Consider the following 17,470-nt stretch of genomic DNA (forward strand, 5'->3'; position numbering starts at 1 on the left):
GACTAACGGTTTCGAGTTCTTTGTAAAGATATTATACTGTAAGACGTGTGTTATGAGTTACCACAGTAAAAAATATAAATAAACAGGTAAAAACAAATCAAATACAAAGTTATTGAAGACTGTTACTATTGTTAGCTATGCTACATTACAACTAATGGCTAATAACTACAATAAGTTGCAGCTGCTGTAGCTGAGCGTGTGGAAACTTTTTGCGGCGACTGGTGGTGACCCTCGAGAAGTCACTCGAGCAGAGAGGCCTCCTTCCTGGTCTGTGTTATTAAACTTCTATATCTTAAACTAAAGCTTAGACTTTGGATGGCCACGCTTTACTACCGTGGATACCTTTTTATGTTTTCCCATGGTTTGACTATAATAATATATATATATATATAAATTTAGACTTTTAGTGTACACTGTGTACATGCCCCTAAAACTTGTACATATACGGCGCATATTTTAGGTGTATGTATAACTTTGCAGAGGATGAGGAGGAGGAGGAGGAGGTCAACGACACGGACGTGTGGTCGGGAATATATTGGCTTTTACGTTTGGTATTTTTAAAGCCGACTCGCCTCGGGTTAGGGGAGGGGAGGGGTGGACAGATATGGGGTCGGAGAGAGAGAGAGAGAGAGAGAGGTGGAGAGAGATGGAGAAAAGTGTCACTGCCGATGGCGATGTTGTGTTACAGAATATAATGAGTGCATGGAATGAAATTAATGTCAGCAACCGACGACTAGAAATAGCCGACACCGTCGTAAACGCCACGGCGACGAGGAGGGCTTTTAATGACGCGCATACGTTTTACCACCAAGAAGAGTGTCTTTTAACCGCCCCCGTCTTTACTTTTTTTTTTTTTTTTTACTTTTTTCATCTGTCGCCGTCGAGCCTTACTATAATTTGTTGTACGTTTCGGTCACGTACCGTCTTACTCGCTCTCGCTGAATTCGTGCGTTTGTCAGTGTATAATATGACGTACATATGTATGAATAATACGATTTAACGATACAATACAATATACCGAGCGTGAACTTGAGCCGAATGATTTATATTCACCCATGTGTGAAAATAAATCCGCTTTTGATTAATATTTTCGACGGTTGAACTTTGTACTGGCCCTTATGTGTAGATTGTGCGGCGGGAGAGTGGTAGAGTGAATTTAGAAATGATCAAACGAGACACGCAATCCAATCTGGGTCATGCTAGAAAACAATTTTAAGACACTCAAGGTCAAGGCCGGGCAAGTCGATGAATTTACCGTGACCGGCTACGTGTAATTATGAGTGAAATTTTCATTTTACTTCCGAGACACTTTACGATTGTTTGTATTGACAAGAATTTTCATTTTATATCAAAATGTCATGAACTATAATCGAGTATTTTACTTTCATAACAGTTGTCGAACAGCATAATTTACTATCACTGATAACAAATTAAAAATTACTCATGTTTTAATACATTTTCATTATAGTTGTAGGAGATAAAAGTATATGTAATAGTTATAATATATATAGTTAACGACTTTACCTCAAGTGGTTTAAACGGTCAACTATTTTAAAATTGTAATTACATTTGTTTATTGTTGTTAGATAAAATCTAGAAAAACCTGGGGTGTCATTTTAACAATACTTAATTAATTAAACAATACTTAAATTAATCACTTAATTATTATGTATTATTGTGCAAGGAGCAGGTTACTGGCGACAGTACTAACATTCAGATAAGTGATTTTACACGACGAATACTAGTACTAGATTTTTTAGGTGACAACAATTTTCTTGACAGTTCTAATTAGTGTAACTTATATCTACCATTAATTGTTTTTAATGACTCGTAATCCGATGAATATAGCTATATATTGCGTTTAACTGGTTTATTAAAATTAATTGTTGTATACATATATTGTTTATCGAACCCACGCTGAATTGTTGCAAATTGAACCACGGCACGGGAAATTTTCCGGTCACGCACTTGGCGCCAACCAGGTCTAAAGTCTCGAATACAATTATCCAGATTGTAACATTAATTAGTTTAGCCGTATAAATTAAAATATAGGATATAATTTGATTGTTTACTCGTTTCAGTGTAAATTGTAATTATATGTAAAGTTTTGCAGTTGAAATTTTAGGTTTTTGTTACATATTTAATGATTCCTATAACAATTACCTATGTGAATAAAGCTTTCACATTTCCTTCAATAATTATGCTGTTTATGTATTATGCATTTTAATAAAATATGACTTCTAAGTATAAAAAAAATACATGCAAGTATAGAAATGTACATCATGCTTGTATAATATGTGAATTATAAACATGGGAAGCAACTAATGTAAATTTATAAACACACGGTTGGCTTAATTCGGATTAACAAATTAAAACTGTGCGCATTTTCCGCAGTTGTTTTCTATAAGAAATAAATTATTAAAATTTAGACGACTATGTTTTTATTTGGTTAAATTTATTTAATATTATTTCAGAATGGTTATTTAAAATTAAATAGAGAGACAATTCAAAGTTGTAATATATATTAAAATGTAATGTGTACTATAATGCAAGATCAGTTATATTTTAGAGTCAGTTGGGTATAATTGGATAAAAATAGGGTAATGCAAAATAAATGAACAGTTTTTAATCATAGAAAAATGTTATATGGTTATAATGCGTTTACCCAATGAAATTAGATTGTAATTTGTATATATTTATAGACATTCGACTTAGTCTAATTAGATTAAGAACGGGGCTACTATGATTGGATTAGAACCTCACACATGTTTTGTATATTACGTATATTTACTTAGAAACTGTGTATATTCTCTTTGATATGCATTTTTAAAGACTGTTAATCGCTTAAACTTTAAATAAAAATGCCCTTGGTTGATATATATATATATATATATATTTCTTTTTAGTAGTATATATAAAATAATGTATTTTATTTTCACATTTTTTTTTTATTTCCCAACCAATGAGCCTAATAAACTGTAATTTATAATACATACTCGAAAGTATCAAAATCAATAATATATAATTTGATAGAAAGATTGCACATATTCAGAGGACACTCCTTATTGATACATATACAACTAAATATATTTACAAGATAGATGGTATCAAGATAGTAGATATAAGAACTTGATGACATGTATCGATAATCGATATCGGTTGATTAAAGGGTTGCTAAGTAAAATTTTCGTTATAATTTTGTTTAAAAAAATGTGTATTTCTCGATATTCAATCAGGAAACATAATATTACGGCTTAACTTATTAAATATGCATGCTTAATGTATCAACTTGTTATTGTTTAATTTAGCTTAATCGTATACCTAAATTGTTAAACGGGTACTGAAGTCTTAAACGTGGTTTTACTAGACTGCGTACCAGTAGTATTGGCCGTCAATTATACACAAAAATACAGGTAACATGACATATTATTGTACATAGTTAAGAAATTATTAATTTAGTACTAGTAAAAATAATTTTATTTGTGCGGCTAGCTGTAATGACATATAGCCGCGGAAGCCGTATCTGAATAAAAACAAATTTTAAAAGCCTTTTAAGTGGGTTTGTCGGGGCACAGTTAGGAAACAGCAGCACAATGAGGGAATTTTTGTTTTTTTTTTGAAAGCACTACCCGCACCCCAAGAGACCACGGTAGGCCGCCCACGCCTGCAGTGTTATGTTGCCGGTATATTATACAGTTAAGATGTTTACTTCGGTATGCTTAGCTGTTGTTTGTTGTTGTTTCTTTTACAACGACTAATTCGCACAGGCGCTACGCCGCGGGTATTATTTAACGTGAACTTGACAATGAAAGCCGTGCCACTATACTGTTGTATATGTATGTCTACACGGCGCACGCACACTTTTAAGGACACCGGCCGGAGAGGTTCACGGTCGTCCGACATCCAAAGACCTTCGTTCTCACACGCATATTTTTATCATTTATTATTCGTTCATATTGTTACCGATTTTTTTTTCAGACGCACTTGCCCTGTGCGTGTGCGTGCGTGTGTGCGTACCTCTAAAGTTCCTTGGACACATCATATTAGACGTTATAATATAACATAGACGACCGACGTGTAAGCGTGTGAGCACCGGATCCGGAGAGGGGGACGTCGGGATAATAAAAAAATTAAAAAAAAAACTTTTGCGTTTTAGCAACCGCTTATATAATTATATGCGTCTAGACACGGGACACGTGTTGTTTTTTTTTTATTATCAAACAATTATAATCGAATATGTCTAATCGAACGAGACTACTGCGGAATAACGCTCTGAAACGACCGTCACACAACATAAGGAGTGGAACTTATGCTTATCGACCCCCTCCCCCCCTTCCCGTTCATGTACGACGCGGTCAAGTCCAAAATTGTGCTTTTCGATAGTACGCCAGAAAAATACTACGGCCCGTTAGACCGTCAGATAATGTCAAAGTGCAACTATTTGCAGTAAAAAACAAAAAGGATCAAGTCAAATTTGTTTAATAATTGTAAAATGTACATTTCAACAATATTACAAACATACAAATCACTGATCGCGCAAAAAGCACCTAGTGATAATTTAGTTTTGTATTTATGTGTCTACTAATTAAAAAATACTAAATATTTTATTATCTACAAAAATCAACAGGTTACACATTTTTTTTATAAAGAAAGAGATAACTTATGGCCAGGAAAAAATTGATTCTTTTTTGGAAACTTAAAAAAATTGTGAAATTTTCAAACGTTTATTGTAGAAACGATCATTTTGGACTTCTTCTAACGTTTAACTCTTTTTTTCCACGTTTGAGTGGTGAACGTCATTTGTGCTTGGCCTGTTCTTATTGCAATTAATCTATCCGAGTTAAGTTTTGAGTTTGTCATAATTAAAATCACTAGAGCAAAACTAAATACCTATTGTAAATATTTTTTATTAGCAGGTCGGAGCGTTTTGCTGGAACAATAACAAATGAAACGTAACTGTTGTTGTGTGTACATGCATTGTCGGATTTCTGACATTTGTAGGGGCGCTTGTAATTTGTTAGTCAAAGGGCGCCGATAAATTAGATCCGCCTTTGTTAATATGTCTATGAGAATAACCTGAAACAACAAATAACACAATAACATTTTAACCGATTTATAGTAAAGTACTGTTACTAAAATTATTGGAATAACTCTTTTATTTGCTCCCATTTCTTACTTTAGACGATGATGATAATTATTAAGTTTCGATTTCCACGCCCTTGGTATATAATATTGCATTTATGACATAGTGACATGTTACTACAACATTGACCATAGTTCTAATGGCAATCAAATTACAACAGCTATGCTCTGTATCTAATATTGTTGTACAGTGTCCCTCCAACGCTGTCATATCATGCCAAAGCAGAAGTGTACATCGATTAGACTGTTAATTTTCCAAGCATAAAAAAAAAAACAAGAACCGACTAGACATGGAATAGATCTATTCGATTTTTGTCAAGGTCGTGCAATCGTTGCTTTGTTGTACTATAAACGATAGTCGAGCGATTATTCGTTGCATACAAATATTATCTAGTTACATCATGGAGATAATTGTGAATAGTCTATATACTTGTACGGGAAGTAGGTATATATTATAGAGAACGTCCGTTTTATACTTGATCGGTCAAATAATGACCATAAGTCGACAGTCGACACGTACGACGTGACTGTCGAAAAAACCACCAAACAAAAAGGACCGAAGGGTTACATTAATATGTAGTTCACTGTATCGAATTTAAAGGAATACACAAAACATAATTTATTTTGTATAAGTTCAACACCGACTTATTCTTTAACTATTTTATCGACTTTGTAATTCTCTACTAGCTATGTACCAAAACTAAATTTTCCTCAAACAGCAAGCACCACCCTCAATGGTCTAGAATCCAAAAAAAGCGATCAAAAACAATATAATTCTAAACTTTTGATTAAAAAACATAAAAAAATATCAAATTATATGTTTTTGGGGTATATTAGCATTAAAAGTGACTTAGGCGAAAGGATTTTGTGATTTATAAATAATTTAAACATACATTAGTCTGTTGTTAGCGCTGAAGATGACAACATCGTTGTCGTAACACGTGTACGCAAGAAGTGTATAATTTTTATGGTTTAGGGTTCAAGTAGATTTTATATCTTTACTATGCATTATTAAACTAATAAAATTAACTTATTTAAGTTAATTTTATTAAAATAATAAAAATATAACTAATTAAATTTAATTTAATTAAAACGTTTAACCCAGCAGTTAGAGTAGCAAAAAAAAAAAATATTATAAATTAAAACTGGGTAATTTTATATACTACGGTACTTAACTAGTTAATAACTAATAAACAATTTAGGTCTCTTTAGGCCATTTTGAAAAATCGATTTTTCATCGCCTTTTTCGGATTCTAGCCACTGTGCTGCGGTACCTCTCTTGTATGTTACAATGGAATTAAATCTATGCCGCCTCTAACTCGATATCTTAAGATGAAAATCCCGCCTATACGATTTACGATGACATTTCCAATCGAATATCTATAATAATAACTATAATTGTCTTTAATTGTAAATTTTTATGTTTTATTTTATTTTATAAAATATAACATTTTATTTCATTCTGTTTTATTGTTTTTAAAATTAATTTCTGTTAACTATGTACGTGGTATTGATCGATAAACTGTGTCGCAAGGCAACTCTGTCTGTTTGTTTTTTCAAAATAAAGTTGTTCATGTATGATATTTTCTCGAAGATTGTCATATTGTATAGGTGCTTTTTCACAAAGAAAACATTGACGTTTATTTTAATGCACACAAAGGTGGTTCGGATCACCGAATAGACAGCAAGTGACAATTATCGTTTCGCCTATGTTCACAAGGACGTAAGAAATAGTTGTTTCAAAATCTATTTCGGTTCTAAGTGTATTTAAAGAGTGTTGGGAGGCTGAGGAAATGGCGCCGGACTAGAATTCGCGCCAGTATTTCATACGCCGCGCTTAAAATAGTAAAGTTGTCTAGACGGTATTCGGGTCATTTTTATTCAAAAGAACGCCCAAAGGAAAATGGACGGTGGCCAGATACCGGAAGTACTCTGAGACACATTTGGGGCCGAGTGCCTCGTGCTTACTATACTATAGACATGGTTTTTGGACTGAAATGCAATTGAATGAAATGGGCGATGGCAGTTTGTTATTTCTGCATCGGAATATACTTAATTAGGATTCCTCTGTGTTATGCTAGACGGCCCTGTTCGCAATTTGTTTATTGTTTTTTGTGTGATGATATTTAACTTGCAGGATGGACGTTACCGACGAGAATGACACTCAGGTACTCGACATCGAAATGAACGATCCGGGCCATTCGTTGACGTCCAACACGCTTGCGCACGCTTTAAACAGGAAACTGTCGAGCAACTGGAATCATACCAAGTTGGCCGGTTCGAGTACCGCGGACAGAACTGGTAGAAACAGTGCGGCGGAAAGCGCTCAAGATTCTACAAATCCGTCTAAAGTTACAAAATTGTTCGTAAGTCCTTCGTCCAACTTGGAAACACGTCATACAACTAGTAGTTAATCGCATTGGACCCAATGTTTTCCACCCACATACAATGTTTGTTTAGAAGAGCGTTAAGAACCGCATGAGGTCTACTAAGGCGCCCGCTGAGATTCCAAGCGTTCCGGATGCAAACGCGGAAGCGGCCAATGACAGTATTTGGAAACGTTGGACGCTTCCCATGCGCCACACAGACTCTTCTTCTAACGCTGCTGCCACGTCACAACAGGACTCTGATAGCGACACGGCAAAGGGTTGGTGGAAGCGCGTGTGGCCGACCAAATAGGCGCCTTCGGTTATTAAACCTTGTGTGCATGTTTTTTCCCCATTAATTACATAATATATAAATACAAGTTAAAAACGCGACACCGACTGACTTATTTTGTTTCCATTATTGCTGTACATGGTTTACAAATCGTAAGAAACAAACGGTTTCTATATATTGTATGTAAAGGTAAACAGTGTTAAGTTTGCTTGAGTAATTTGTAATTAAATGTATTATTTTGAGTAATCATTTTCCCCGTCTTAGTTGTACGAATACATAAAAAATTGCAAACGTGCAACTTTTTATTAAAACAAACATCAGCGTTAAATATTATAATTTTTTTGTTTGCGTGCAAAACACTTTGTAAGATTAAATTCGAATTTTATGATGCGTACAAAAAATACAACTGCAATTTGTATGTACTAATAAGACAAAAAAAGTACAAATTTACACGACTGAACGGTTCTCAACAGTTTTACGTCGGTGCTGACAAATCGGAATCTGAGATGAATCTGGAGGAGAGATCTTTACCTCCCTGATAGAGATTAATATATATATACCAACATGGCTGACTTAGATATATATATTTTTCGTTATTGCAATTCGTTTGCAAATCATGAACGTAGGTATTGTAATACTAACTTGGTTTATAATTAACCATTATGCGAAAATATTATAGTTCAAACAGGGACACAAAAAAATGTATACTTGGTTAAAATAAATAAATAGTTAGGCCAATTAAATGTTAAGTTAGTTTGATCATTTTCGCATTTATTTATATTGTCACGCCATGACAATATTATCATTTGACAACATGGATAGACCTGAAAATGATTTAACTAATAGTTCAACCCTTAGAAGTGGACGTATCCAGGAAACACAAATGTATAGTTGCTTTAACTAAGCATTCAGATGGCCGAGCTATTTAATTTGTCACTCCAACTAAAAAATGTATAGTTAGGCCAGTCAAATAGTGTTTAAAAATTATATTGGACAGTTTTACATCAACTGCTTTAAATTCAAGCTATTGATTAAACATAATTTCGCAAAATTAAACTAATTTAATTCAAAGAACATTAATTTTTCTAGTCTTACAAATATAATTTGGCAAAAATTATATTAGGAAATTATATTTTATCAGCTGTCATTCTTACTTGGCAACTAAACCATAATAATAAAAAACCAATAAAACGTCATATTGTATAATCTTTTTAATAACATTTGAATATCAAATTTTAGAAATAATTTGTGAATAATGAGCGATTCATATTGTAGTGTTAATGAAAATCACACAACAGCTATCGTCAAGAAGAGGGTCAAAGTGATCGGATTGGAAAAAAAGTCTGCTATTCGAAAACAATTAAAACAACTTAGTAACAATTTGACGGTAAAATAATGCGAGGCTATTCATAATTGGTATTTTTATTTATTTTAACACATGTTCTTCCAGGATTCATTACAACCAATCAAATGTTTAAAGAAAAAGACGGTCAAAGTATTAGATTGCACGTCTCAAAGGATTTTAAAATTGCCAGCAAAAATATTTAAAAAATAAAAAACGACAACAAAAGAATTTACTTTTTGCGTCAATCAAAAATGCATTGTTTTTAAAATGAAGATTTGAGAAACATAACTAATTTTTATTGCCCGATAATGGATTTCCTGGATCATACTTTTAATATTTAACATATACTTATATGCCTATGTATAAAAAGTGATAAAAAGCAAACATTATCTTTAAAAACCGTTTACTCTTATTACGTTAAATTTCAAACATAGAAGGAAGCTACGCCAGCTAAGCAAAGATAAACAGTTTTTCAATAAAATTGATATGAAGTTATAGTAAGTATACTCGTTACTCATAGATTAACATAACAAAGGGAATTCAGTATTGTACCTAACTTAATATTTTTTCCAACACTTAAAACGATGCTGTATTTTTATTAAAAAAAACAAGTCTTAAGAGATGTACCTTTTTAACCCTAGGTTTTTATCTAAATTTTTATTCATTTTTAAAAGTGATTATAAATCACTGTTGTTAGGTTTTTAATTTTGCATAAACATGTTGTATAGAAAATCGCTTGTATACAAATTTAGATTAAATTATAACCGCTTTACATGTACCTTTACACTAAAACTGCTCAGTTGCTCAGATGTTTCTTTGATACTCTATTGAGTCGTCCGTTTGGCCAGTTTAATTGAAAAAACTTGTTACTATGTGTACAAGTATATACTTTATACTAAAGAAAATCAGTACAATATGTAGATTTAGAACCATCCGTCTGCAATTGGAAAGTTTTAAAGTGAACAAAAACATTGTTCTATAATATTCAAATGCGTTATAAAATGTTCAGACGTCCGAAAAAAAAAACGTTTGAAATTATGTACATATTCAATATTGCTGTCCTTCCCTATAATGACGTAATGGCAAGCCCACTTAGTAAGATGCGACGACTCTGACAAAGTGACCGACACGTTGATGTCCTTGCGATGCTCGTGCTTTACCAGTCGCAATTACAAAAAACAATAACATTGCTTCTTGTGTATTTTACATAATAATAAGAATAATCATCATTTATCATCATCATCATCATCCAGTACACGGCAGTGTGTATATAATTGTGCAGTGTAATTTATTAATTGATCTATTCAAATTTAAACGGTTTAAAAATTAAATGTTAAGTACAAAAACCTTAATTTTTTTTTCAATTATTCCATGTATTCAAATCTAAATTTTAAGAAAAAAAAATTTGGTGGAAAATAATAGCAGGATACAGAGTCGAATCCGTTAAAGCTATCTGGATAAGACTTTGGCAATAATAATTCACATGCCAGATTTAAAGTCGAATATTTTTCTTTTAGAACTTGTATGTACTCTTTATGTTATTGTACCGTTTTCCAAAATATAAGTAAATAGTAATTAAGAGGACCCCACACCGCTTGTTTTTGAAGGAGTCAAGTAGACATTTTTTGACAACACAGATACACTTTTCTGTGGAATTATCAACTGAGCTGTTTCGACGGGAAAGTATACCAAATTAAGTTCCAGAAAGAATTTTATGCAAATTTTGATAAGGTTGATTTTTGAAAAGTTTTTAGAAACCACGTCTTATGGCACTAGATTTTTATCATTTTTTTATACGTTTATAACTGCTCTTAAACGTGTTTAAACTAACCTATCTAAGAATGCCTTACAAATAACCAATCATTGGACATGTTTAATGGTAAATCTATGGGGGTTTTTTTTTTCGAGCCTGAGTACTGGCAGATACATACAATAATTGATTACAAGTATAAACGGATTTTATTTTTGTTTTCAATCAAATATTAATTGATTGATATCGCTCATAACACGGATGAAACACAATAATAATATAGAATACCGTGTCGAAACGAGGTCGCGGTTGTTGCCGTTGTGACGACACACATATCCAGCACATAAGTATTGAGCCTTGAACTCGTGTGCTGCCATCGCCGTACCCGACCTTGGGTTGTGTTTCGTGTACACGTGTGCCCGCGACTTTTTTTCTCATCAGCCATCCAAAATAATAATAATAAAAGTGGTTAATGTACACGGTATTGTCCTCCGAGACGAGCCTACGGTCCTACGAACCTAAGACATCACGTGTATACGGCGGTGGTCATAGCCGGTGATTTTGGCGGGAGAAAAAAGTAAGTGTCAAACGTTCAAACTTCATTATCATTTTTTACCGAGTGAGTCAATTCGTTGGCTTTTTTTTGGCGGGAACGTTGTACTCTTCTTTGTTTCCGCGTCTTTGTGTGTTTGCGCGCGCTTTGACGTACCTACTAACATATAAATATATGTAATATATAATATATATGTATACATATTAAATTAGCAACAAAAATATGACAGTGTTTACTTTTGTTCGGTCCGGTTTTCTTCTCCACCGCCGCACACCCAAAAACGTTTCTTGAATCCAAAAATAATTAATCATCGTTTCCGGTCCCGCCTTGGACATTCCGTTAAGGTGCCTCTGCAGAAACATTTATTAACAGGCGCATTGTATAGGCAATTTTCAATAAAACTTGACTATAATTTGTAAACTTATATAACTTATATTGACACGACAAAGACTTTGCGTAACGCATACAGGCTCTATTTTTGTACAATGACATAATAATATGTTTCTCCTTCGAACAGTATGCGTTCTTAAGAATACACCGATTTAAGTTTTGCAAAAAAAAAAAAAACGTTTTGAATTTTTTGTACTATCTACAAAGCATCGATGGTGACACAATTTTAAAAATTATTTTTAGTTACTTCATTTTTTAAAAACAAAACTGAAAAATGTAATTCTATCTAAACCAGTTTTCGTATGGTCTAACGCGCAGCCGCGTTTAGGTTTCTGCGCAGGTCCTTCTCTGGTGGACCGGAGTACTGAGTGATTGATTAACTATGACCCAGTCAATATCTTAGAAGATATTTGTTTTTTTTTTTATAAAGGCCGTACAGCATAGGTAGTTAAACTGATTCAATATATTTGAAGATCATAATTTATGTGTTTTGAATGCAATGAACCCGGGTAAGTTGATTAATATTTGAATTCCAACAAAATGTTCATTGTATTTTTTAACCATTTTTTTATATGAATGTACACAACCAGGGCCTTATTTACGCAAGGACATTATGGGTATTTGTCCAGCGCCCATGCGGATCAGGGGCCCATCTACTAAATTTAATCCTTTTAATTTTTATTTATATTACAATAATAATAGGCTGATTTTTGTCTTTTGGCCGGGGCATCAAAAATTCTAAACCAGACTCTGTACACAACCCAGGTTAGATAATTGTATTTATAGTTTTTATGTAACATTTTTTTAATAATTTTGTACGCGCAATGCATAGTGCGTGAATAATAATAAATGAACAGTTAGAATAGTTTTAAAAATGCATTAAAGTGTTCTAGCGACTTCACTGTATTATTTCATATATATATATATATATATATATATATATATATATGAAATATGAAATATATATGTTCATATATATATATATATATGTCGTTTATTGTAAAATTGAATTATCTCCTTGTAATTGAATTTTGAAATGACGAGTTTTTTGTAAATTAATGTGTATTAAAAACAATAGGTACAAGTATTCATTTAGTGTTTTCTATTTTTGTATTTATTGGAGTTGCTTCTCTTTTATAATGAAAAATATGACTAAATTTGACTCCATTAAACAAAAATATGTATATTTTAACATTTTGAGTTTATTGAGTATCATTATTACAATAAACGACCCGTATGTATACTGAACAATATGACGTTATGACCTTCAAGCCTCATTATTTTTTCGTTTTAATAATGTGATAACGGATAAGAGGTATTGGAAAATGAATATGTACATAGCGTTGAATCAAATTTCAGTTATCTAGATAATTATGTTATAAGACCCGAAAGTTCATGCAGTTTTACTGAAAGGTCCGAAAAATAGCTAGACGAGTTAGACAAAGTCTAATTATATTAAGAAAAATCAGAATTAAAAGATGTATTTTATCATATTTTGGGTTTATACGCAAATTGATAAATATTTTCAATATTGTCAGCTTGTTTGGTATTATTTAAATTGTGTTTGTTAGAGAATGCATTGTGTTAAGTGTTTACAACGATTTATTTATTTATTATTCGAAATGTATGATGTGTTTTTTTTATTTTTGTATTGGGACCCACGGTAAAACGGAAAACCTAACCCTAACCCACTCTTAAGCGATTTGTTTGTATAACATGTCTATAGATCAGAAGTCATACCAGAAAAATACTTAAAAAGGCTACATATTTTAAAAATGTACTCCCTTCCCCTTTCAAAATCTCAAAGAACACCCTAAACATTCCTAGAAATGAGTAGGGCTATAAGATATTTAATTAAAAAATTAAAGTTCATCATTCTAAAAATATACCTTATCTGTTTCGTATCAAAGTTAAAAAAGAACATTTTGTACATTGTGCGGTGTTACACTATACGCCCAAGTATAAACGACTGTACGGGCTTAGATTAATGTGCTCATGCTGATCAACCCTTTTATTCAGTTAATGGAGATAGGAGTAGTAGAGTTTCAACGGTTGGCTTGTGTGTGTTGTGATCGCCAACAACCCAAAACATTTTTAAAATAGTTAGATTTTCATTTAATTAATTTTTTACATAGAAATAATAATCTACACGACTTATTAATTTAGACAAAAATATGTGTTGCTGTTCATATTCCACTTAAATTTACAAAGTTTTGGCAGAAGTATTTGGTGAAATATAAAGCAATTATACCTTGCCCTTATAGATTGTGCACAATAATTTAGTATAATAGGTTTATTGACTGTATGTATTATATGTTATAATCATTGCGTGTACGTCCATTCGACGGTTTCATTTTATTGATGATACTGATTTATGAACTGAACAATTATGGTACTTTGACTATCAATATCCAAAACAACAATTCCCTAATGGCATAATAAGTAGTACACCTAAGTGACTAATGTACGTGTAGCATATTACATGTTACCACATCTTAGTATGGTATTTCTTCGAGACATTTATAAATTTGAATGGGTAGCGGATGCCCGTAGATATAAATCTCTCAATTAACAAGGATGTTCTCGCGACAACGTGTAATTTAACAGTAACTATACTAGGCAATTAAAGGTACTCCCCAAATTTAACAGTAATATCTTAACAGTTAAGAGTTTCGTCCCGGCAATCTCGCTCCTAGGGTTTTCAGCTTTCGATTCCTCTCCCCAGACTTGTTGGCCCACGTGATAACGAATAAAACAAGGGGGATGAAAACACCCCTCGGCGCACCACTCCGTACGTGTACACACACACACACACACACACAAAATAATATCGATCCGTCTAGACGGTCAGAGAACTATACATACATATAATATACATATTATCTCTACACCGTGCCTTTGCCAATGCAAAGGGGTTTGCGGTGTATGAAAAGAAGGGGCGGGCAGTGACGACATTTTCAGTTTTCTCCTTCGGGGCGCGGCCCTGCTTGCTTCCGTCGGTGCCAAATTCCGAACCGGTAACCGACGACAATCATTATAACATGTACACAAACATGTCTAAGTGTATAGACAGTAGACACAAAGAAACGAAAGGGAAACTATACCGTCTTGTGTGTGTGTGTGTGTGTGTGGTAACCGCGGAAAGAACCGGTCCATCGTGCGGCGGACTAGACGTGTCGAAATAACACGCCGACGGTGGAATAATAATTAATCATCACCGGTGGCGATTTATTTTGCTTAAGATATTACTATTGAATTACTTGTACACGATTTATAATCTCGGCAGACTTGTTTTTCATATAATTGGACTATTAACATTGTCCGAACGGTATCGCACATGGACAACCGGTGTCTGAACATGCCAATCATTCGTTGCATGTCTGTCGAGGCGCTCACGCGATCCCATGTTGAAATGATTAAGAACCGTTTGTCTTACGACGCGTTCAGACGTCTTAGACGTTTTTCCCGTTGATATCGACTGGGGGTTTTTGTGAAAATTTCCATTCAATCAAAATTGGAAAACAATTGTCTAACTCTTTTATAATATATATATATTCAAATCGATCGAATAATTAGAACGATATAAAATACATTTTATCCAATCTCAAAGTGACATAATGCCAGGTGTAATACCGCAATCGAATAGTAAAATGAGAACATTTTTAAGTATGGTAACAAAATAAAAAGTCGTATTGATTTCAGTACATATTCAAAATACTAAAATAACGTTGAAAAATGTGAACTAGGAAAAGGTTAGGTTAGGCTGCATGTCTTCGGGACTTATTGTAACTAAATGTGATAAAAAATCATTTTGAAGAAAACCCTTCAATGTACTCGCGTAAATATAGATGATAAAATCTAAATAAATAAAAAGGCGACAATAATATTTTATTTTTTTATAATTTATTGGTGACATCAATCTAAGATTTAATACACGTGAAGATTTGTCGACAGTCATAAGACATGTTCATATCAACAGATACAGCAGATATCGTAGTCAGACACTAAAACACACATCATTGTAAAAAAAATAGCTTCTAAGGTCTGCGTCGAAGTTAAAATTATTTATAAATATATATGATTTCAGTATGTACAAAATCTTATTGAAACGTTTGTGTTTCAACTAACATTGGATTTACTGTCAAAAAAATAATGTACAATTTTGCATGGACTGAATTTAAGTTTTAATTTAAAAAGAAATTGTAGACTTTTTTTATTATAAAAAAAGTTCTGGTTGAGTTTTGTGTTTAAACGTAAAAATTCAAGTCTTAGTAGATTTTTTTCTTTTTTTTTTTCTTCTATAAAAACTCTTAAAATAAGTCCTCTTATTTGAAAAATGTCCAAAATAATTTTACAATTAAATGAACTTTAACTTTACTTTTTTGTCAATTTTAAATTCTAAATAGAACTTTTATTTTAGCAGTGCTTATTTATTGAAATTATTTGTTTAGGCTTTATTATAACATTTATTAAATTATACTTATATAAAAATGTTCCATAACTTTGTTGGCCTCTGATATGTTGAGAATTTCAATAATATCGAGACATTAAATTTATTATTAGGTATTATCACTTGTAAATGAAATAATATTAAAACAAATTTTGAAACTATATTATTGCTATGGCAGATAGAGTTGCGTTCATTGAGAGCAGTAGATATTGTGATGGTGCAAGTTAGATGCGCGCTGAACGAAGGAAAGATGGATGAATGCAATAACTGGAAGATGTTAAGAGTAATGAAAATGATAGGGAAGCCCCGAGTTCAAAGAACCAAATAAAAGGGAAAAACGTCGTTTGTCAATGTCCAATGAAGGGGTGTTGATAATTGCATTTAAGAGGATTAAAGACGCTTAAAACGACGCATTGGGCTTTCCCCTGGGTAGAATAACGCTTAACGTGTACGGTTTTTAGTTTTACTCAAATTAAAAACTAAAAAGTGTAATAATAGTATAATCAGTATAGTTAGACGAATAAAAAAAATATTATACATTATTTTTAGCACCATCTTAACAAAGTTAACTGTTAAAACTTAAAATCTATCAAATTTGGACACTATTATAAGTATATTATGTAATATAGTTCCTAGATACTTACAAACTAAACACTGGTGTCTGAAAATAAAATAAAAATAAGTACGTTATATTTAAATTTGAATAGCTCGGTTCTGTATGTATACAAAAATAAATGATATTATTTTTCTTATGACGTTCAGCTAAGTGTAAAAAATAATATACAGTGAAATATTTTGGATTACACATAATTTACTTTTAATTCCAAGGTTGAGTGAGTGGGATTTTAATATATTTTTAATTTTAACAACGTTCAATAACCTTGTAAATATTTTTTTATAAACGCAAAAGATTTAGGATTATACATTTACATTTTTCTTTTTTTTTTAAAGAAACGATTTATTAGGGCGGTAGCACAGACATTGATTTAGGGTAATCGCGGACTCAAGAGAGGTCAAGAGTGAAACCAGACAGATCCCAGTTTTTTTTTTTTACTCTAATAGATTTCATTAGATGTAATATTACTAGAAAAAATTAGGGTGTTATACTACAGCGTAAGTACAGAAAGTTGCAATATCATTAATAATTGAAACGCTGAGTGGATTTACCAACAGCGAACCGGA

At 32.4% G+C, this 17,470-nt stretch overlaps 1 protein-coding gene across 1 annotated transcript; it reads left to right on the forward strand.

Moving 5' to 3' along the window:
- The first annotated feature begins 1,141 nt into the window (after positions 1-1,141).
- On the forward strand, positions 1,142-7,821 carry LOC126841458 (uncharacterized). Its single transcript, XM_050577953.1, has 3 exons — positions 1,142-1,270; positions 7,280-7,508; positions 7,603-7,821. The coding sequence occupies exons 1-3, from the start codon at positions 1,197-1,199 to the stop codon at positions 7,819-7,821; spliced, it is 522 nt and encodes a 173-aa protein (XP_050433910.1). The 5' UTR covers positions 1,142-1,196.
- The last annotated feature ends 9,649 nt before the right edge of the window (positions 7,822-17,470 follow it).

Source organism: Adelges cooleyi, unplaced genomic scaffold (genome assembly GCF_023614345.1).
Source record: "Adelges cooleyi isolate 19-005CV unplaced genomic scaffold, UGA_ACOO_1.1 ACOO_flye_CR_arks_rails_tigmint_CR_PRNA_381, whole genome shotgun sequence".
Classification (NCBI taxonomy): Eukaryota; Metazoa; Arthropoda; class Insecta; order Hemiptera; family Adelgidae; genus Adelges; species Adelges cooleyi.